Source organism: Eucyclogobius newberryi, unplaced genomic scaffold, assembly GCF_026437365.1.
Source record: "Eucyclogobius newberryi isolate DKJ021-1_F unplaced genomic scaffold, fEucNew1.0.hap1 SCAF_29, whole genome shotgun sequence".
Taxonomy (NCBI): Eukaryota; Metazoa; Chordata; class Actinopteri; order Gobiiformes; family Gobiidae; genus Eucyclogobius; species Eucyclogobius newberryi.
The window spans coordinates 670,851-693,781 of NW_027315934.1; the positions used below are offsets into that span (position 1 = coordinate 670,851).

Sequence of the window (22,931 nt, forward strand, 5' to 3'; positions counted from 1 at the left end):
TAAAATAATAATAAAAGTAGCTGGCATAAGACAAATAATACTACTAATAATGGTAAAGTAAACACTCTTATATCAGTCCAGAGGAGTCCACAACCTTGAATTGGAGATGAGCTTATTTTCTGTATCTACCATCATTGGCCACAAATAAGTACAATGTTAATGTTTATAATTCAGTTGAAAATATAGGGTCTTGTTCAGTAATAAAGGAGATGACTGTGTTCAGAAATAAAGGAGATGACTGTGTTCAGTAATAAAGAAGATGACTGTGTTCAGTAATAAAGAAGATGACTGTGTTCAGAAATAAAGGAGATGACTGTGTTCAGAAATAAAGGAGATGACTGTGTTCAGTAATAAAGGAGATGACTGTGTTCAGTAATAAAGGAGATGACTGTGTTCAGTAATAAAGGAGATGACTGTGTTCAGAAATAAAGAAGATGACTGTGCTCAGTAATAAAGAAGATGACTGTGGCACTGGCTCCTACAGTTAAAGATCAGATTTGACCAGACTGACAATGTATGATTCTAATTCTGAAAGATATCGTACACCAACAGTAGAATCTCCATGAGGCTGAGGTGTCCACAGCCCTGAGCCCTTGACTGAGATGAACCATCTGACCACAAGCTTCAGTCACAGGTTTCACCATTTAATACAGGATGTATTTTATACACCTTACTGTGTATATTTTCACAGTATACCGAGATGTAAGACCGTTTCTTTTATCTTTTCCCACAGTGAAATTCAAGGAGACAAACTCAAGACAAACAAGTGTGACTTGTTACACTGAGTCAGGTGAGACATTTCCCCTTTTTCAAGTCCTGAAAACATGTCAACTCTTTTGTAGTTTAAAAATTATATATATATATATATATACACATATATACATGCATACATATATACATGCATACATATATACACGCGCACACACACCTGCTCCAGACCACGTTCTTTAACAAGTGTCACTCTCCCACACGTTTTCTGGACTTGAAATTACAATGGTGATTGTTTTTATTTAATTGAATCATTGTGGAGTAAAACATTAATATATACTGCCTTTAACCTGTTACCATCCACCTATTTTCGCCCTGTGCACAATGGTTGGACATACCCAAATGGCATTGCTTATTAAAAGAGGATCTTATGTTCCACATGCAAGTGTGATGCATCATTAGAAAGCTTAGGCCTTCTAGTTTCTGCAGATGTGCACATGGACACTGTTAGGGCTTCAGAACTTGCACTACAGAGGCCCAAACATAAACAAAACATCCTTTTTTAGTCTCGCCTGAATATTGTTAATTTGTAATGGTCCTGAGCATGACATACTTCATTGTGTGCATATGCTGTTCACTGTACATGATGTTTATCTTGTTGACAACAACTGTGTACAGTTTCAGATCTCTAGGAACAGGCATTTTGGTGCTGTTGACCTTTTTGTATCAAAAAGTATATTCGGAACAAGTGATCCAAATATGTGCCAACTGTGCCAAACTGTTTTATTACAATTTTAGCACCTCTATGATCATAAAACATACATTTTGATGTTTTGTAGGCCACTAATAGCAATTATAACTGCTAAAAAAAAAAATGTGAAAATGTGTAAATATGAGTTTACCCATGAATTTCCCATATAGAGGTTAAAAAAATATATATATATATATATATATATATATATTATTTTTATTTTATTTTTGTATTGGTATAATAATACATATATCTAACAAAATGCACGTCCAAAAGGCTAATAAAATCAGAAAACGTTATGCGCAAAATCCTGCCGAGAAATCTGGCTCTTTACAGCCTTCCCGGAGCCTTACGCACGATAATACAGAACATTCTGTGTCAATCAGCCCCATTGTCCCGCCCCTCTTTTTAAAGCTATTTTCATTGGCTAGAATAATCTGTCAATCAATCTGAGCTACGTCATTCGCACGCGGCGCTGTTTAGATGTAAACAGACTAATACATGTGCGTCGCAAGCGGCGCATTTTTTTTTGCGGAGGCTGTAGCAAACAAACCCGTGGACAGAAAAATTCGTGGATGGTCTCATTCTGTAGGAAACAGTCTGAAGAAAAGAAGGATACCCAACATTATTTTATAGGTCAAACAAGTCATTTGTTATGGACGGAGAAATGCGCCGAACAAGCGCATTCTCGTCCGGCGAGAAACGAAGAAAAGTTTGTTTACTTGACAATATCTTGAAATCGGACAACTTCAGGAAAAATACAAGTGGATATTGTTTTTCAATGATTCCTTACGGACAGACTGAGCACATGGATGTACAGAATTAAAGCCGTTTCGTCCGTCATAAACAGCAAACAGGTAGGACATGCGTTTGTAAAAGTTGAGACTTTCTCACAAACTATTGGCAATTGCTTCTTGGGGCATATTATTCAATGTAAATCAATGACATATTCGTTTTGTTGAGAAAATAAGCTTTAAAATGATGTATGGCTTGCTGGTATTGACCACGGAAATAAAAGTGATGATGTAAGAGAATATTTGAGATATAGAAAATGTTCGCCGGCGGACAGGTGGGTGGTAACAGGTTAAGATAAAAGATATTTAAATACACTTTGTAATAGGTGTAGTAATTGTAGTATGCAACGATGTCTAAACTTGTGTTGTGGCTTTGGTTTTAACATGTTTTTTTTCAGTCTGGTGACTAATGTCCTGACCCGCCGTTGGACTGGGAGATCTGGACTGGGAGATCTGGACTGGGAGATCTGGACTGGGAGATCTGGACTGGGAGATCTGGACTGGGAGATCTGGACTGGGAGATCTGGCATGGGAGATCTGGACTGGGAGATCTGGACTGGGAGATGCTTTCAACAGCAACGCACCCGTTTCAAACGAAGACTGTGTGGATCTGTGTCAGGGAACAAGGACTATGACTTGAATGATGAGATTATACAGCCAAAGGAAGATGAACCGTATGAACATGTTAGTCACCAGTATTGTGTAGTTGAATAAATGGAAGCTTGGGAAAATGTGTAGCTTCTTGTGTTTGGTGTGGTACGTCACTCTAAAGACACAAAGAGCTTGTCGCTGGCGCTGTACCCCTAAATGGACAAATTAGTAACATTGGCTAAAGGTACAGTTTTGTTCCCTGGATACAATTTTCTCTCATATGGTACAAAATGTATATGTGCTCGGTGGAGGAGCTTAAGTGTTGGCTGCAGGTGTCGGGGCCTGTGCAATGGGCCATGTGCAGAGGCAGTACAGGTGCAGAGAGAGGGGCTTTCACACCAGGACTTAAATATTACCTTTATCTTTTTAATTATTTCTATTTTGGTGGTTTATCATTTTGCATGATTTAATGTATAGGAGCCTATTTGTAATAGTTGTGTTTATTATTACATGTAATTGTACTCTTCTGACAAAGTCGTTAGCATGGGGGAAAATGAACGCTGAGAATGAGACCAGCCTGACCGAGGATGTATCAGTTTCAAAAAAGTATTCAACATCAAAAGAGGGTACACATGTTTAATACATGCTGCTGCAATGTACCATTTTGCACCCCTCTAGACCTGGGCATGGAGAATTTAAACACTTCCACTCCCAAAGAACAACTTTAGAACTTCCAGTCCATGGTCGTCATGGAGACCACTTGGATCAATGCGGCTCTAACGTTCTTTGTGTGTAGATTTTGCTGTCTGGTCCTCAGCTCACATTTCGCCCTCTAGGTTCAGGTCCACTTAACCTTTGGTAAAAAAACATATATATATATCATTAATGTAAGCAGAAAACACAAATCATAATCCAATGACAAATACCTCACTATTACTGACATGCGTCCACCATTGCTGGAGTGCTGAGTGCATTTGGAGACCTTTTCATCTCTGAAGAGAGTGGATGGCTCTTCCAAGCTGCAGAAAACCCAAAGCAATAATGAATGTGCATAAATTTATCTCCAGCAATAATACATTATTATTATTAGTATGTGCATAGGATCGGATACCTATCCTATGCCTGTCCTTATTTTATAAAGCAAATAAGGACAGGCTATTATCAGATCACTCCGAGTAAGATAAATATCCGAGTTCTAAGACTAGATCCACAGATTGAGAATAACTCTTGGATGAGAGTCCAAACCTCTTGTTCTTCTAAAACAGTCCAGATGATACAATTGAATCTTTTTCTACAATGGATAATAGCCTGTCCTTATTTGCTTTGTAAAATAAGGACAGGCTATATATAAGAATAAGAATAAATACTAATTGCCGTTGTATGAGCGTCGAGCTCCGTTTATATATAGTTCAAACACCGTCCACTATTTACCCTGGTTACTTTTATTAGCTATGTATGAATATACTCTGTTATTACAGGAATAATTACTGACCGAAGACAGATGGATAGGCACTCAGCAGCTGGAATCGAGCGCCTATAGTCGGTGTCCTGGTGAGTTATCCTCGCACCAATGCGGGACAACAGGTCGTCAAACTGGGGACGGGACAGACGAAAGTAGCACTGAAAGCGCTGATCGTCGAGCCGCAGCTCCTGCAGCAAATGGTGGAATTCACCAAACTCCGATCGCCTCTGCAGTATTTGGTGAACCCACGCACGTCGCCGCCGAGCCCGGGGGCCTCCGTATGAGGGTTTTCAGAACCAAATACGTGAACACTTCTGTCTCTATATTCGCCATTTTCACCAACAGAGAGAAGCCGCCAAACACAACACCTCCACTGCACATGCGCAGGCGGCGAACGCGCGTTTGCTTATTATATTTCGGCTCTGCTCCCTTGCGTCGAGAACGCGGCTTATTTGCGTTTGTCTTCATACGTACAGGCGTCCAACTTCGTCATAACGCGCGAATAGGCGTCTGCGGTGTGAACGGGCCATAATGTGTTCTCTTCTTTTTGTTCCTGTTAGTAATCTTGCTGCTGCATTTTGAACCAGTTGAGAGCTTTCTATGGAGCTCTTAGGACATGCTGCCAGCAGGGAGTTATAGTAGTCTAATCTAGACGTTACAAATGCATGGATACGTTTTTCAGCATCGCTTTTAGGCAGGATTCTTCTGATTTTGGCTATATTGCGCAAATGGAAATAGGCTTGATTTATATGTGCTTTAAATGAGAGCTCCTGGACTCCGAGGTTTCTAACAGTAGAACTGGAGGCTACACTTATATTGTCCAGTGTGACTATCTGCTCAGATAATGCGTCTCGTAGATGTTTAGGGCCCAGCACAATGACTTCGGTTTTTTCAGGGTTAAGAAGCAGGTAGTTAAGTGTCATCCAGGTTTTTATATTCTTCACACAAGCACTAAGTCAGACTACTTGATCTGCAGAGCAGTGGAAGTTAATGCCATGTGACCTGATAATGTTGCCTAACGGCAGCATATAAAGTAAACAGAATTGAACCGTGTACTGATCCCTGTGGCACACCGTAAGTTACTTTAGAGCAGTCCTTCTCAAATAGTGGGGACCTTGCTTTTTTTGCCGTACTGAAATAACGTGCAATTGAACATCCACTACAGTAGGTGGCAGTGGCTCCCGCATTGTCAGCGCGAGCGCCACTGAATCAATGTATCGATACTGTTCTACTGTATTGTTTTGGGGCGCTGACGGCACAGAACGTGAAATGTAAAATTCCGTGAACAGCCCCTCAAGAGACCTCATGAAATAATATTTAACAGGGATGAAAAGACAGGCGGATACATACAGAGATAATGAGACAAACGACAGGCTCTAGAATGCTAAGACGAGGAAATACGACGAAACGTACGTAGCGCTTGGTTTCACACGCGCTTGGAGAAACGAGGAAAGACCAGTGTGTTTACTGTGTCTAAAAAGGTTGGCAGCGGAAAGCAGGAAGACAAATAAATTCAGGCATCGCTTAAAGAGTTTTTCCAGCGAAAAAGTGCCGAATATTGCCAGGAATCCAACTTTGTGAATGCTACAGCAGTAAACCAGCGAGCCATTGAGGCATTCATTTATTTTGCTTTTATGTTAAAAAATTTGATTAAATTTTCCAAAAGAATCTTTTGAGTTTTTGTTTTTCACAGTTTGACCTTGTTATGCAAAATGTCAAAAAAAAATCTTTAGGTTGAATTGTTTTATATGTTGTTCTCCTGAGTTAATGTTGCTGATCATTTTGAATTCAATATTATTTATTGATTTTATTTAATTTTATTTGTTAGTATCAAATGGTGTGCACACCACTATTTGAGAATGACAGAATTTACCTGGTTAATATTTTTATAGTTTAAATAATTAGTTATATATTATTATAACAATTTGTGAGCACTTTATTGCACTTTTCTGTTACAGACTAAAAAACAATGCTAATAAAGTTATTATTTGTTTTAATTTGACCTATATAGTTCTGTTCTCTTTTTTGTTGTTTTCTTTACTGTTAATAAGTATGAAATGTTATGTAGAGGTCTAGCCTCATTATATTATAAGTACACCTAACACCATTGTTATAAGTCTGATAACAATTGTATAGACAAATTATATGATTTATAGTCGCGGCAGAGAGTGGGGGGCGCGAAGTGTTTTCTTCTTCCTGGGGGGGGGGGCGTGACAGAAAATGATTGAGAAGCACTGCTTTAGAGCAAGGTGAGGAGCTCTGGTTTACATTACAGTTTTTTACGATTGAATAAACACAATTTTGATGGTTTTGTTTTATTTAGCAAAACCCTACACACAATTAGCACAACCACAAACCCGATTATTAAAACACCTTATCTCCTTTGCAAAATGAAACACTCTTGTAAAAACTCTACACTAACTTATCAAAACCATATTTTTTTACCATATGAAACACACACGTTGCATATGACTTAACTATGTTTGCACCAGTTACACACCAGTTACACACCAGTTACACACTGCTGTTGAAAACCTTAAACACTTTTTGCTAATCCTGCTTCTAAGTGCACAGAGTCGTATGGGTGAAGTTCACCGTGAATTTGCAAAACATGGCTCGGATTTGCACAACTCTAAACACAATGTCTGCTCACACTTTGTGCAAAACAATACACACAGTGAACACTACACACACTTGTGTGCATGACTGTAGACGCCGCACAGGACACAAGACTAATGCTGTTGACAGTGTCATTTATTTTTCCCCATATACTCAAGCCAACATGGCGAAAAAAAAACAACATTTCTCAGTTTTCATGAACATTACATTTTATCCAGTACAAAAAAGAACCCTCCCAAACTCCTCCCCCTCTTCCTCCTGCTTGAAGTCTTCCTCTTCCTCTTCCTCTACCTTTACCCCTACCTCAACCTCGACCTCTGGCACGGCCTCTGCCTCCTTCTTCTCCTTCTCCTCTTCTTCCTTCTCATCCTCACTCTTCCTCTTCCTTCCATTTTGGTTCAGTTTGGTGAACTCACATGCTGCATTTTTATAGTGCTTAAACCTGATTGGTGTGTCCACAATTAAGCGATCTTGTGTTTGGTCACCTAATGGCAGTGTTCAATGGATTGGCACATGGGTGTGGTCATTTGACAGTCAGTGCTTTAGAATTGCAAAGAAGTGACATCTTGATACACTTCTGTGTCTAAATGCATACAAGTGTGTTCAGTGTTGTAAATCACTGTGTGTATTGTTTTGCACAAAGTGTGAACTGACTTATTGTGTTTACAGTGGTGCAGATCTGAGGCCGAGTTTTGCTCCTTGAGTGTAAGGTTTTGATAATTGGGCAAAACTTTAGATTTTAGTGTTTATTCAATCGTAACAAACTAACAGAGCTGCAACATCAAGAGCAGACTTCAGAGAATTCATGGTCAGGTCGACAAATTGATCATGTACACTGGGACTAGAGCTGTTCTCAGCAGGATCACATGACACTGAATATTGACTCTATTATTTCTTTAAATTTTGAGATAGATTTTTCGGATATTGTCCTTTTCATTATAACTTTATTCTGTGGGACTGGATGATCTTTAAGAATAAACTGAAAGGTAATTAGGAAATGATCTGACAATATAGGGTTTTGGGGGAAGACAATGAGTTCACTAATCTCTGTTCCATACGTTAGGACAAGATCCGGAGTGTGCATATGACTGAGTCGGTTTATTTACATTTTGAGTGAAACCGATGCCGTCTATCAGGGCGCTGAAGGCATTACTGAGAGAATTATCACTCACATTCACGTGGTTATTAAAGTCTCCAGCTATAACTATTTTATCCCAGGCTAACACTCGGTTTGATATAAAGTCAGAAAACTCTTAAAAACTCTGAATAGGGACCAGGAGGTCGGTAGATAACTATGAACAAAAGTGAAATGCATTGTTAGTTTTAGGGCTCATGAGTAGGCTTGAGTGTGAGATCACTGCCACACCACCACCTCGGCCTGTGCTCCTAGAGGTCTGAAAGTTAACATGGGTGGGTGGGGTGGACTCATTTAGTCTGACATAATAGTTTTGTTGAAGCCACGTTTCAGTTAGAACCAAATGACACAAATATTTATTTGTGTCAGTGTTATTGGTCCTGCTCCCGAACCCCAGTTAGCGATTAACATCTCCAACTACACAGATATTTTCAAAGTTTATAATTTCCATAAACAATGCACCTGTGCCATCATTTATGTGTCTCCTCCAAACAACTGCAGGACCAGCCGGTGGTACAACTGCAGGACCAGCCGGTGGTACAACTGCAGGACCAGCCGGTGGTACAACTGCAGTACCAGCCGGTGGTACAACTGCAGGACCAGCCGGTGATGGTAAGCTGTGCATCTTTAAGAAGATTGTTTCTTTTCTCTTTTTTTTCTTACTTTTCTATCCCGAATAGAATTTGCGGTTTGATCCCTTCAAACGGATGAAGGATTCCTTTCCCCATGTGATTCGTTGGTCTGACCCACACCCTCCAAATTCTTCACATTCCGATAAAATTCTTAGTTTTTGAGGTGCCTCAAGTGTTGTAAAACCTTACCACAATAAGAATACATCTATGGTAGGCTGAAATTTTTTGACTTTTGAGGGAATTAAATCCCTTTAGACTGCGGTCAGTCCTTGTCCCAGTGCTTAGTCAACGACTTCCATTCTTGACACAACAATCCGGGGTTTGGACCCAGGTTATTTCCACAACAAGTAAACGTCCAATTTGTTAATTTGGTCAGTATTTCTATAAAGTCACCTTTAACTTATCCAACACCTGTTATTCAATGTCAACAGTCAATGACAGTAAGTTATTTTAGACAAATGAAAACATCACAACATTTCCACAATTGTAAAACAGCATTGCAAAATCAGAAATACCACATTGCAAAATATAAAATGAGCAAAGAATTAAAAAATCAAAAATCTAACAGGTCCTTTAAAATTTCAAAAAAAAATTCCAAAAAAGTAACCAAAAAAAAAAAGACCCTATTACCCGCCAGAAAATGTATTTTGGGGTTTGTTCAAAAATGTACGAGTGTCCTATAAATTTGGGATGGACTATTTCTGCCAACACAACATCCAACTCCTCCTAGTATAGTTTAGAGTCATTTATAGAAAAGGTTTTCTCTTCATCTTTAGTTGTTGCCGCAGCGGGAGGAGATTAGAGTTGGACGACCCAGTAGTCTACTAACCTTTCGACCGTTCCTGTCCAGTCCCAGATCCCAGACGAGCCCCCAAATTGTTGGAATCAATATATCTGAAAAAACAAGACAGGACGTGGTCGTATGAAGAAGAATTTATTTCCCTAACAATTACAGACTAAAACAAATTGTTCAGTGTAAACTATCCCACACACGACGTTCCACCAGGCGCTCTGCTTGGAACACTTTCCCTCACTTTCTTAAGACAAAGAATATGAATATTCATGAAGGTTTAATGTCTCGGGACCAGCCTCTCAGTTTTCCAAAGATCTTCTATATCAGTCCGGTTCCTAATATGGTCATGTTGTGGTCAGGAAACAGGTGGTATTACTTCAGCCGAGACAGATAACAGTTCATGAGAAAGAAGCAAAACAGAGCAAGAATATTTGCAGTGTGCGTGTGAAGCCGGTATTTACAATATCAAAGGTTTATTAATGACAACAGTACACATCCATCGAGAGGTTATGGCACAGCGCACAGCACACAGCAGCCCTAAGTGCAGCCAGCCGATTAAATATATATACTTTTTTAGAAGCAAGAAGTTTATTTGTTTACCGAGGGATGCCAGAACAAGAACAAAGTTTGTTTTCGGCTCAGGCATTTGTACTTAAGCATAAGCACCAAACTCCTCTAGTGACATCATTATCACAGCTCAGTTGAGAGATTGTGGCGAGAGGAGTTTAGTTACTACATAATGCTTCATGTTTTATTACAGTCACATATTAACAGAGAAAAAGTCAAACGACGAAGTGAATTTAGACGCAGCAAAATGCAATGATAGAGGCGGCGCGCGGACGTTCGAGATGTGGTCAGCATTGTATAACCCGTCCAAACCTGCCCCACAATTAAATGATAATTTCTTGTCCCGGCCTAACCCGACCTGTGGGTCAAAACTCAACCACATCACTAGTGTCTAGATGAAAGTTTCCACTCATCTGCACCGCTCTTTCTTCAAATATAAAACCCACACAGGTTATTATTAGTCATTTCTGCTTGAGGAAAATATCTAAAACTCATAAACATCCCCAATCTATATTCCCTCCGGGGGCAAAATATGGACCTAAATGTCTGGTTCAGGCCCTTTAAAAGGAGATCTTATAGTCTCTACTCCCTTGTCATATAGCTGAAACAAATATTTTCAATAGATACAAAAAGATCTCATTTAATGGTCTTGTACAGGAGAATTGTTTTGTCTATAAAACGAACGCGGATACACTTAAATCCCAGTAAAGTGTCCTCTGTTTCCGTGAAGCGCAGTTTCCAAGTATGAACAAAGCTGTTTTGTCGCTAAGCTGAAGGAGGGGAGGACATCTGAACGCTGGAGGAGTTTTCAGCGTCACATACACACAGCGAGGGGACTTGGCAAGGGTGTGCGCGTTCCCCATCACTCTTTACCCGCTGAGCTGCACACACACTCATAAGGCTTTGTGTGGGGAGTTTGTGGGAGGGGTCCTGAGTTTTAGATGGGGCCCCCCCTCTTCTCTACCCCCCGCTTTATCCCTGTCCCAGGGCTCTTTATGAGAGTGTCAGTGGCCCCTGCATTCTCACATCGAACCAGAACTAAGGAAACGTTGCATGGTAAGAGCGCTCAGAAAAACAAATTCAACTTAACTATGGTTTCATTGTAAAATAACAGTCTTAGTGATAATGTGCTACTGCAGGATGTGTGTCATGATTTATTGATTAAGATAATATTGGATGGGGGCAGGGGTTGTTTGGGGCAACGGATGAAGGATTGCTTGTAATTTTGATGCGCTCGGTCTTTGTTTTCTTCTTGAGCAACTGTCCTGGTCCCGCAGGCAAAATTATATTATTACAACTACAGAATAAAGTTTTAAATGACCGAACTATCTGAAAATGGGCTTTGTCAGTACATAAAAAGAAGGGCGATAGTACCGATTTATTGTTATTCAAATTGGATACCTTTTTATCATTGTAAAGCAGTCGTTTTAGGGTACCTCAGGGTTTTGTAGAAATGACATTGTTAACTATAATGCCATATTGTCAAAGATTCCAGGCAAAGCAATAACATCTCCAAGGTGACAAGAGGTGGCAGACCCTCGTCTGAAAAGATGATATGGTGCACCTATGAATATTGTAAAATTATAAAATCCTCCCTAGGTCATGTTGTTGTGGAAAGGTCCCACACACTTTCATAAATAATGCACTGTATTGACATTATCCTACTCAAATATGGGCCTCAAAACCACAGTCTTGAATATTGAATCTATGTTTTTTATCCCCTTGCTTGTTAGGGATGGATGTCGAAGCGTTAGCTCTGCGATATGCTTGCCCCTGTCCAGAGTGTACCCCACCTAAGGTTCAAAATCACTGGGATTTGCTCCAGTCACCCACGATCCCTTACGGGAACAAGCATAGAATAGAAAATGAATGAATGTATAAAAGTGAAAGCGCAAAAGGAGGACAGAATTTGCACAACTTAGAGGGCCTGTACCTGATTAAATGTACTCTTTAAATGCCATGCATTGTATAAAAAAAAGCAGCAAAATAACAAATAAACTGAAAGTGTAATATATAATCTTAGACACTTTGTTAATCCGCAAGGAAAATTACAATACATCTATAATTCACATAATCTATGCATTTTACAAAGCATTTTTTTTAACTACCGTATTCTCCGGATTATAAATCACTCCGGAGTATGAATCGCACCAGCCAAAAAATGCATAATAGAGAAGAAAAAAACAGTAAGTTGCACTTATATAAATTGCATTTTTTGGGGAACAGACATTTCATCTTGAAATGTAATTTCAAATATTAACAGATTAGAGAACATGATGAATAGGTTTACGTATGTTAACGTAACACCTTCAGCTACGTGACCCACAGACAACGAACTGCAAAGAACGTGAAAGAAAGTGTCTGGTATGCTAACGTAACTAACAGTTATTCAGATAACTATAGCATATGCTTACAAGTTTACCAAAGCATCAGTAATACCCAAATTACTAAATTCATTGAGTTCTCCTTCCTCTGTGTCATTTCTAAACAACTCCACAAACACCGGAGGTAGAGGAAGTGCAGATTCTTCTTCTGCGTCGCTTAAGAGCCTAGAGCACCCTCATGGTTGCCAGTTTGAAAATAACGAATAATACCACATATAAATTGTTGCTCCGGAGTATAAGTACCCTGGCAAAAAAAAAAAGATTTATAATCCGGAAATACGGTTAATTGTATCAAATAATAAGCACATTGGTCACCAAGAATCATGGTAAAATAACTCTCCTCTAGATACTTGATTCCCATATATACTTCATTCCCCTATTATCTAAGAGGGAAAGGACTAAGTGGGCAAGACTAATGGTTCAAACAAATGTATGTTCCTGACTCACAGTTCAATCTGTGAGTCTGGTGAAGGTGAATTGAAAAAGTATTCAAATCCTCTGAACTTTTCCACATTTTTTCGCATCATGACCACAAAATTAGATGAATTGTATACACATTTTTTTGTGAAAGAGCAAAACAAAGCGGCACACAATTGTGAACTAGAAGGAAAGTCATACATATTTTCCAGATATATTTCAATAAAAAACTAAGACAATCTTTACACATAACCATATACAAAAAAACGTCCAAAAAAAAGTTATGCATAATAAAATATATTGGGGCTCAATACAACAGCCCAGCATCAAGAATTAAAACTAACAGCCACATGACAGACCAACTGACTGTTGTTCCCAGATTATAGCCACCTATATTACATTCATCTGCGAAGATTAGATATTTCTTGAAAATGCCTAAGAAACTGAACAAGCCAGGCTAGCAATACTATAGCTAAGCTAACGGGTCCCCCCCGCTTTCATCAACAAACTGAGCTATAGCTCTGTCTCTGATTCAGGTGGTATAAATTGATCTCAAGATTTGTTTGGCAAGGCAAGAAACTACGTACTTGGTTCAAAACTTTACAACTTCAAAAGAAAAAGAAGGGTTAAGGTTTACCTTGCCTATAAAACTATTTCATTTCAGCTCAATTCATTGCTCTACTGGTGTTACCCAGGCCCAGGTCTACGGGGGCACAAAAGGGTGCTCCCTCATTTGAAAGCGTATAAATCAAAATTAAGTTGTTTTTATTTTCCCAATATACATATTTACTGTGTTTAAACATCTTACAAATAACAAATAATGTGAGAGCACAATTGCCACCACAGGCTCCAGAAAACAGAATCTTGTTACTTGCATACCTCCGCAACAAACCTCCACAATCCTCTTGTCCTGGATTCAGTTAATCCTATAAGTTTAGAAGATTTAGAAATATATACTAGTATAGGCAAAACTAAAGAATTAAATTCGACTACTGGAGGATGTTGGTCAGTAAACACACACAAGTTTGATTTACTGTACCATATAATGTGAATTACAAACAAAACAATTCACCCCAAAACTATTTACAGTTTGACTTCAGTTGTGCACAAAATGTTTGGCCAGTCAGGTTCAAAGAGATACATTTCTTCTGCAGATGTTCCACAGTTCGAGAATCATGCAAAAGATTGTGGTTTACGTTCCACAATATTGTCCGATATTACGTTATTTGCGGTATGAGTAGATGTATAATGCGTAAATGTCAAAGAGAAAGTTGAATTTGAAAGTGGTGGCAGTAACCAGCGAGAGGTGGGAGAGAACAACAGGCTGCACCAGCCTCCTACCCGACCAGTGGCATGCAGATCAGGACTTTGAAGGACAGTCCTCAACTCTGGGATTTTCATAAGCTCGCCATCAGTATATCCAAATGAGGGCACCTGGCCAATCCCATGAATTAGTGTTAAGGGGACATGTGATGAGGTCCCTTCAAAACGTGTTCCAGTGTTGGCTGGTTCTGAGCAGGTGTTGTTCCAAGCTCCTCTCCCACACTACTGATTGGGAGGAAGTCTGAGCAACAGGTGTTGAACTGCTCTCCAGTGTGATTGGCTGGGTGTAAACATGTAATAGGGACATGTGACTTAGTGATTCAAGGACTGGTAACAAGGTGGGAATTTGGAAAACTGGGCATAAAACTAGTTGATTTTACCCTGGGTAACACACAGAACTGCCACCACTGATGCCTCATCTTCCAAGTCCGACTCAGCTGAAATGAATTGCAAAATACAGCGTGATATGGCATAGCAGGGAATGGAATTGGCAGCAATCGAATCGGCCTGACTCGACCAGATTGAAAGCAACATAAGGGAGCTGAAAGAGATTGGAGGAAAAGGATCATGCATTGATGAAGCTGAACAGCGTATTTCAGAAAACAAGGATGAGCTGCAGACACTGACACTGATGGAGGCGATGCAGGCCCAGCTGATGACGCTGCAGACGGAGAGCAAGAATATGAAAAGTTACCAAACCTCAGACTTGTGGGGCTCCCAGAACGAGAGGAAGGAGAAGATACTGAAAACTTCCTGGAGAAGATCATCCCAGAGCTCCTTGTAGGCGCTGGAGTTGATGTCCCACCATCACAATAGAAAGAGCACATTGTCTGAGCAAGCCAAGACCAGCAACTGATAAACCACGATAGCTGATAATGAGGTTTCTTAACAATCATGTGAAGGAACATGTCGTGAAGGCTGTGAAAGCTAGGCAAGCGCTTCATCTTTGCGCAGATATTCTATACGAGGTTCCTCAACAACGAGCAAAGTTCCACCACATCTGCGAGGAGCTCAAGAAGAGAAAAAGGAAATATTGTTTTTCTTTTCCGGCAACTCTTCTGGTGACTTAAAAAAAAAAACACATGCTCAGAACACCAGGAGAGACAGAGTTCCTCCTGGGGAAAATGCAAAGAACAGATAACTGAAGTGCGACAAGAGATAGAGCCATCAGCGTGGGGTATGTGATTTCAGGTTGTGGTACTTTTCTATTGATTGATGATAGAGACGTGATTTGTTTGTTGTTGACATCAGAATTTATGCCCCAAGTTGGCTGTCTGCTTTAGTACATAAACTCTGTGTCTAGTTACATCCACTTATCAGAGTGCTTAATGTGGGAGATTGGAGTTGTGAGAAAATCCATCTAGAGGGCGGCTGGGCTAGATGGACTAAGAGGGTAATGAATTTCTCTAGTTCTTTGTGAGGATTGGAGCCAGGAGTGTTTGGGGGCCCTTCATTAGGAATGGACTTCCCTCCGCTTTCTGATTGTTTACATGATCAGGTTTTGGGTTCGGTGCATGTTTTCAGCATGAACCCTTTTGTTTTCAGTGATTTAAGTCACATATGCAACTTGCTGAGGCAGCAGAACATCCCATCTCCAAAACAGGGCACTGGCAGCGGACCTGAAATCACACACCATTTTCCGGTGCTTTGGACAGTGTTGATCAGAGATCTAAAGTCAGCTTTAAGTTTTTCGGATTGCTGTAGTTTGTGCCTACATGCTCAACCACAGTAGACAGTCGGATGATGATGCAGGATGCGTGGGACAGAGTTTTTTATGTCCTACACAAGAGCACCTGGATGGCAGGAGATGTAGCCCTTGGAACCCTAACCCCCAGGAGCTCCCCGAGACGACTGGTCATGCGAGACTAACTGTGCAGAGCCTTCCAGCTTAGCTAAAACAGTTGAGCTCAGCACGCCGTGGGAAGACACAGAAGATCCTCCTTGCTCACGACAAGTATTCAGGCTTTGCAAGCACTGGGAGCGCGCTGTGGAGACCCTGGATCAAGAGCAGTTGACCAGGCATGTGTGGTGGTGCAGTCACGGAGCCTACGAATGGAGCTGGAGCGGCAGGTGGAGGTGATGGTGGGTGCAGCACTGGAAACTCACTCTTGTGCAGTGGACATAGCGGTGGCAGTGAGCATCTATCTATACTCAGGGGAAAATGCATTCTCAACGGTCCTCCTCATCAGCTCCAGCGAGTCTTCAAAGCTGAGCCACGGGTTTGATAGTGGGCTGAAGACAGCTGCTTGGACCGACCAAATCATGGTCTTTCAGTACATCCAGGATAATTTGTTCCCAGAGTGGTAGACTCGCCATAGTCAAAGAGATTCAATCTATTTCTCAGTTTTTATGTCTCCTTTGGTAAATGAGGGCAGAGCCCTGGCACCATTGCATGACCCAACCTCAGTCCACGGGTCAGACTTGACAGGAAAGGAGCTTATCAGAGCTTTGGGCCTGGGTCCCTGCTGGAACCAGCGACGCACCTGCAAATTCATGGCACCTGGAGCTGATGAAGAGGACCGTTGAGACTCAGAGACTTTGGTAGAACAGGTACCATTAGTATGACCTAACTGCGCGCTTTGTATTGCTCTTCCACAAAAAATGCCAACTCGTTATTTATAACAATAATTTATTTAAGTTTGAGGTCATGATGTGGTAACATGTAGAAAAGTTTCAGGGGTACGAATATGTTTTCAAGTCACTGTAAGCTGAACCTCCTTGGTTGGAGAATGTTTTGAGGTAGACAGTCTTTGACACCATTGTCATGTAGAGTGACAGGTACATTTCTGCTGAGCCTACTCCTCAGAGAAGTGTTTTTGATGCTGGACTGCCTCTCAAAACTGCCTTGATACCAACACACCTTTTCTCCATGGCCATTGTTAATTTTGTTCATTAAAGCTTGGATTATACTTCCTGCATGTAAATTCCACGTGGAAAAATTCGATGTGCGGAGGGTAGCGAAGAAGATTTGGAGAAGGCGTGATAGCAAAACTGATTAAATTTGGCGTCAAGCATAAACCTACTTTAAGCTGCACAGATAATTTTGTTTGAAATCCTTTTCTGCTAAGAAACTAAATATTAGAGTACAGGTAAATAAGAAACTACTTTATCCTCCGCATCATTTATTTAATGTTGATGTTGATGTAATGCTTTGGATTTGGATAATGTTAGATACATTTCTGGAAATATAATATGTTCTGTTTTAATGCGAATATCGTGCTAATGCTATTGTGCCCTAGCTTTATTTGCTAAGCATGTGCTCAACATATAAATGTATAATCTCTAGAAATACAGTGGTTTATCACAAGATCAACCACCGTTGATTGGTGAGGAATTATTATTATGATCTGTTTCTATCTGCTTTTTGGCATCTTGGTTTCTTCTGCGTCTGCATTTTCTTACATCCAATAATTGCGCTCTATTATAGTTGCGCCTTGGCTAATGCAAACCTTGATGCAAAAAGGGGCTTGAACGCTTTGGGAGGTAGTACCTCAACTGAATCAAACATACCTACCTTTATAAACATAGTAATGTCCTACAGGGAACCTCTCATTTGTCAAGTCTTTCACACGTTGCCAGTGATATCCACCTGCTGCTCACTGTCCACTGCTTGTTCTGTAAGGATTTATTGACTCAATAAAAAACCCATGGAGATAACAGTGAGTGCGTTGAACACCACTCTGCACTGAGCCTCTTTCCACAAGATGATTTATACCAGTGGTGGGTGAACATTTTTTTAAGAACTAGTTGCTATGAAGTTTGAACAAGAACTATTTATGCATGAACTGACCCAGAAAAGCAGCTCCACAGCATGATGCTGCCGTGAAGCTGTGTCATACTCTTTCCATTTCTGGATGATGGATGGTACCATGAGTTGTTCAACGCTTGGGAACTCTAAACCAAAAAAGTTCAACGCTTGGGAACTCTTTTACCTAACCTTGCTTTAAACCTCTCCACTATTTTATAGTTATTTTTATATAACTATAATATATATATATATATATATATATATATATATATATATATATATATATATATATATATATTTGTGCCATAGCTGACCCTCAACCAAAACATTTACAGGAATCAGGACGATCCTAAAAGTGTTGCTTTATTACTTTTCATCAATATTGTCCAGCCCTGGATGAATGATTTTAAATAATCATAAATAAATAAATTAAAAACATAAAAGGTTTGAAGCTTGAACTGTAGTTTGAGTGAATCCTCTTTTCTGTCCCTCCTCAGTCACCATGAGCTCCGGTTTTCTCCTGCTGGTGCTGCTGTGCCTGTCTGGTCTTCTGGAGGCCAAACGACAGTCTGGTCAGCTCAAACCAGACAAAGCTCGCCAGCCTCCACCATCCACAGCTCCCTTGACCAGACGAGTGCGGAACCGCTCTGTGCCCAGCTCCGGTGAACTCAGTACCAAGGACAGCCACCGCTGCATCTGGCAAACATCTGGAGAAGGTCTTGTGAGCCTCACGGTCAACTGCACCATCGAGAACAAGGGAGAGCAGCCCAGGTAACATCCAGTTAAACTGACATGTTAATTGTGTGTCTGGTTTAGTTCGTATCCTGCTTACAGAAAACAATTCAATAAAATAACAAAACCTGGGGAATGCCATTTGTCCTCCAGAAATTCACGTTCATAAATACACAAATTAAATGTATATTCAATGGCATTGTAAAGGGTTTGAATCTAAAAAAAACTAAAAAACTTTCTTTATATTAGTGTCCATGAGGAAGTATGAACTTGAGGGTAGAAATCAGCAGATGGTGAACATCCTATTAGTGACCAACGCAATTGTGAAGTAAATTTGAAACTGGACTGTGACTCAAATAACTGAAACACATCCATCCATCTTCTTCCGCTTATCCGGAGCCGGGTCGCGCGGACAGCAGTCAAAACAGGGACTCCCCGACCTCCCTTCCCCCAGACACTTCCTTCAGCTCCTCCGGGGGGATCCCGAGGTGTTTCCTGGGGCCTCTTACCGGTGGAACAGATGCCTGCGCCATCTCAGCTGGCTGCTCTTGACGTGGAGGAGCAGCGTCTCTACTCTAAGCTCCTCCCCTATAACTGAACCCCTCACCCTATCTCTAAGGGAGCGCCAAGCTCTCACAACCTTAGGTGAGGGTAGAAACGTAGATTGACCAATAAATTGTGAGCTTTGCCTTTCGACTTAGCTCCTTCACCAAAAAACTCCAATACAGCGCATTACTTTAGACGTTACACCGATCTGCCTGTCAATCTCACACTCCATCCTTCCCTCACTCGTGAACAAGGTCCTGAGATAATTGAACTCCTCCACTTGGGGCAAAGACTTCCTACCCACCTGGAGGGGGCAAGCCACTTTTCTCCGGTTGAGAACCATGGCCTTGGATTTGGAGGTGCTGATATTCATCCAGGCTGCTTCACACTTGCAAACCATCCCAGTTTATGTTGCAGCTCCAGGTTTGATGAAGCCATCAGGACAACATCATCTGCAAACAGCAGAAATGAGATCCTGTGGTTCCCAAACCGGTCACCCTCCGAACCCTGACTGCGCCTAGAAATTCTGTCCATAAAAATAATGAACCAAATCGGTGACAAAGGGCAGGCCTGGCGGAGTCAAACATGCACTGGGAACAGGTCTGACTTACTGCTGGCAATACAGACACAGCTCCTGCTCTGGTCATATAAGGACAAGACCGCCCTGAGAAAAGGACAGCATCACTTACAAATCCTTACAAAATATAAAATGTTAAACTTTGAGAATTTGATTGTGTATTTTGGTTGTGCAATCAATACACAGTATTCTAAACAATGCTGCCTTCACAACCAGCTTTGCTCTGAACACATCCAGGTCAGCAAGAAACAATGATTGTAGACTACTCAAACTCAACTTAGCTTTATATAAAAAAGTGGCCATATCAACTTGTCTATGCCCGATCTCGTCAAATCTCAGGAGCTAGGCGTGGATGGGCCTGGTTAGTACTTGCATGGGATGACAGTGAATGACAGATGGGACGCACCATGTCTGAGCAGTGGCAAAGTCCCTCTTCCAGTCCAGGGTTCAGTTCCCATAACTTGTTAGATCTTACAATGTAGAGTCTACATGTCTTTTGTACTGTTGTTGTTTCTTCATCATAAACCTCTACATTATTATCCAAGAAGTCTCCAATTAGACATGATAAAAATCAAATCACAATACCTAAATGTAGAGCCTGCTCCTTCATGTTTCTTGTGCTGATTGTATCACCAGAATCTCCTTTAACATTCCAGTTCTTCTATTTGCAGCTCCTACTGGTGCCGATATGCAGGTAAACCTGACCTGTGTGAGGCTTATGGGGTGAAATCCAGCCAATACTGGAAGCAGTTGGTGGGAAAGCTGAAGAAGAGACAGAACGCTTGTGAGGGAGAGAAAGTCCTCAAGGCCAAGACCTGCAAAAAGGCCCCACCAGAAGCCCACATGAAACTAGCCCAACACAACACAGAGGAGGCGAGGAAGGCGGCAGGGAGGAAGAAGGGGGGAGCGGGGAAGAGCTCACAGTCCGGCAAAACTGAGCAGAAGAAGAAGGAGGAGGTGGGCTTGGAGGAATTGAGAAGTTCAGCGGAAAGGACTGGTCTACATGAGGAAGGAATGCTCAACGACATGGCACCAATCCAGAGCTATTGCGGTGATGGCTGGCACGCCGTCTGCTCATTCTTTGTCAGGTTCTTTGAAGGTTAGGGTTAGAAGATTCTGTAGCCTCCTGTCATCAGGTTTGGTTCAGAGGAGCTAAAAAAAAAAAAACAGCTACAGTCATCCAGAGAAATTTAATAACAGAGTAGTCTGTTGGTTTTGACTTGAAGCCATTTCCCCTCATCCAAGAGGCTTTCAAAAATAGTGATGCTGAACTGGTCATAGAGCTCAGTTTCAGCCCAAGCATTGTTTTTGCTTTGTTAAAATGGTTAAGTAGAGTTTCGTGGGTTGCTCTTGATAGAAGTCAATTGCAGGAGCAAATAGGCCAAGTTGCTAACCTATTTTTTCCAGATGGCGCAGCCTGAGATTTCTCACTGCCTTGCTGAGGGTAGTTTCAGATTAGCACGTTTGGCATGTAGTTTGAATTCTTTGCTAATGTATAAAAATAAATAAATAAAATCAAACAAATCCCAGGACTAAGTCTTTTTGAGTACAACGCTAAAAGATTGCTACACCTTTCATGAGCTTTTTCTCCCATTCTTCTTTGCTGGACCTCCCAACCACAATATGTTTGGTTGGTTCAAAGCCATTTTTCGATCTCTCCAGAAAAGTTCAATTGGGTTTAAGTCTGGGCTCTTGTTGGGCCACTCAAGGACATTCTCCGAGAGTTCTGTTTTTGTTTCATCAGACCGGAGATTCTTGTTTCTCATGGTTCCTTTTTGCTAAATCCAGGCGACTGACGTGCCTTTTACTGACCACTCTAATATACAGGGCTGATTGGTGGAGTGCTGCAGAGAAGGTTGTTCTCCTCTCTCTACAGAGGCCCCCTGTTAGAGTGACTATCGGGTCTGCGCTCTGAAATGCACCGTTAACTGTGGGACCTTATATGTACAGGTGTGTGTGCTTTTCCAAATCATGTCCAATCAATTGATTCTACCACAGGTGGACTCCAGTCAAGTTGTAAAAGCATCACAGGGATGATCAGCGAGAAAATCTGAGCTCAATTTTAAGTGTCATGGCATATGCTGGGAATCCTTCTGTACATGTGCTTTAAAAAAAAAAAAAAAGGATTCTAATAATGTTCATTCAAGTAGTCATTATGAGGTATTGTTTATAGAATTTTGAGGAAAATAATGAGTTAATTTATTTTTGGGAATAAGCCTATGACATAACAAATTGTAGACAAAATGAAGCACTGTTAATACATTCCGGATTATTCCGGATATTTAGTGCGGGTTACTTGCAGAATGATTGTTACACCAACTACAATGCACTGCGGTGTGTATTTGAGGATCGCTGCGCAGATTCACGTGGCTTCATTCAATGCTAATAATTTGAAAACCACTCCAGAGCGCTGTGGTGTCTAAGAAAAATAGCCTTCTTGAGGTTACTTTCTGCCAACTTGCTGGGCTCCTGGACCCACGCCCAGTGCTTCGAGGTCAGTGTTATAGATCCTAAAATGCACCCAACTCACAATCGGAGTACATCCGACTTAAGGTTAAGTATTGGCAGGGAATTAAGAAGTTTATAGAAACGATTTCAGCTTGCCAATCAGCAAAGATGTTGACAGTCACAAGCAAAGCATCAGAGGTGCGCTGTATTCGAAATAATGGGTCAAACCAGTCTAGATCCCAGAACTGTATTTGCCAAATTTTATTTGAAGCCACAATTTATATTAAAAAAAAGTATAAAGTAAAATACTTTTCTCAATTCTTTGACATCATATTTTCTTTGTAGCCTGGATTTGAACCCAAGTGACTACTTTGTGGAGATGTTCTACTGATTGTGGCTTACTGCCTGCGGAGCCCAATATAGTGCTCTCACACTCTCAGAGGAGAATATAAGCCTCTAGTGTAATTTTAGAAACGTCAAAGATTCTTAGATAAAATGTAGCTAAAGGTAGATACGTAAAAACAAATACAAATAAATGTTTTTAATTTTGTACTCTTTTTGTCTAGGCCCATATTTTATTTTCAAAGACATATTTGGACTAAAAATTAACCCCAAAATTAGACACTGCAGAACATTTCTGAAAAGTTCAGTAAGGCAATTATCCCATTATCTCTTTAATGGCCTTTTGAATAGCAAATTAGTTC

The 22,931-nt window shown here is 40.7% G+C and overlaps 1 protein-coding gene across 1 annotated transcript; it reads left to right on the forward strand.

Moving 5' to 3' along the window:
- Positions 1–18,426: 18,426 nt before the first annotated feature.
- On the forward strand, positions 18,427–20,965 carry LOC140373039 (fibroblast growth factor-binding protein 2-like). Its single transcript, XM_072459866.1, has 2 exons — positions 18,427–18,695; positions 20,451–20,965. The coding sequence occupies exons 1-2, from the start codon at positions 18,427–18,429 to the stop codon at positions 20,881–20,883; spliced, it is 702 nt and encodes a 233-aa protein (XP_072315967.1). The 3' UTR covers positions 20,884–20,965.
- Positions 20,966–22,931: the final 1,966 nt, after the last annotated feature.

Excerpts from the sequence above, each read along its gene's own strand:
- LOC140373039 (XM_072459866.1), top strand. The coding sequence starts at position 18,427 with ATGAGCTCCGGTTTTCTCCTGCTGGTGCTGCTGTGCCTGTCTGGTCTT. Across the intron at positions 18,696-20,450 it reads AACAAGGGAGAGCAGCCCAG|CTCCTACTGGTGCCGATATG; the intron begins GTAACATCCAGT and ends TTCTATTTGCAG.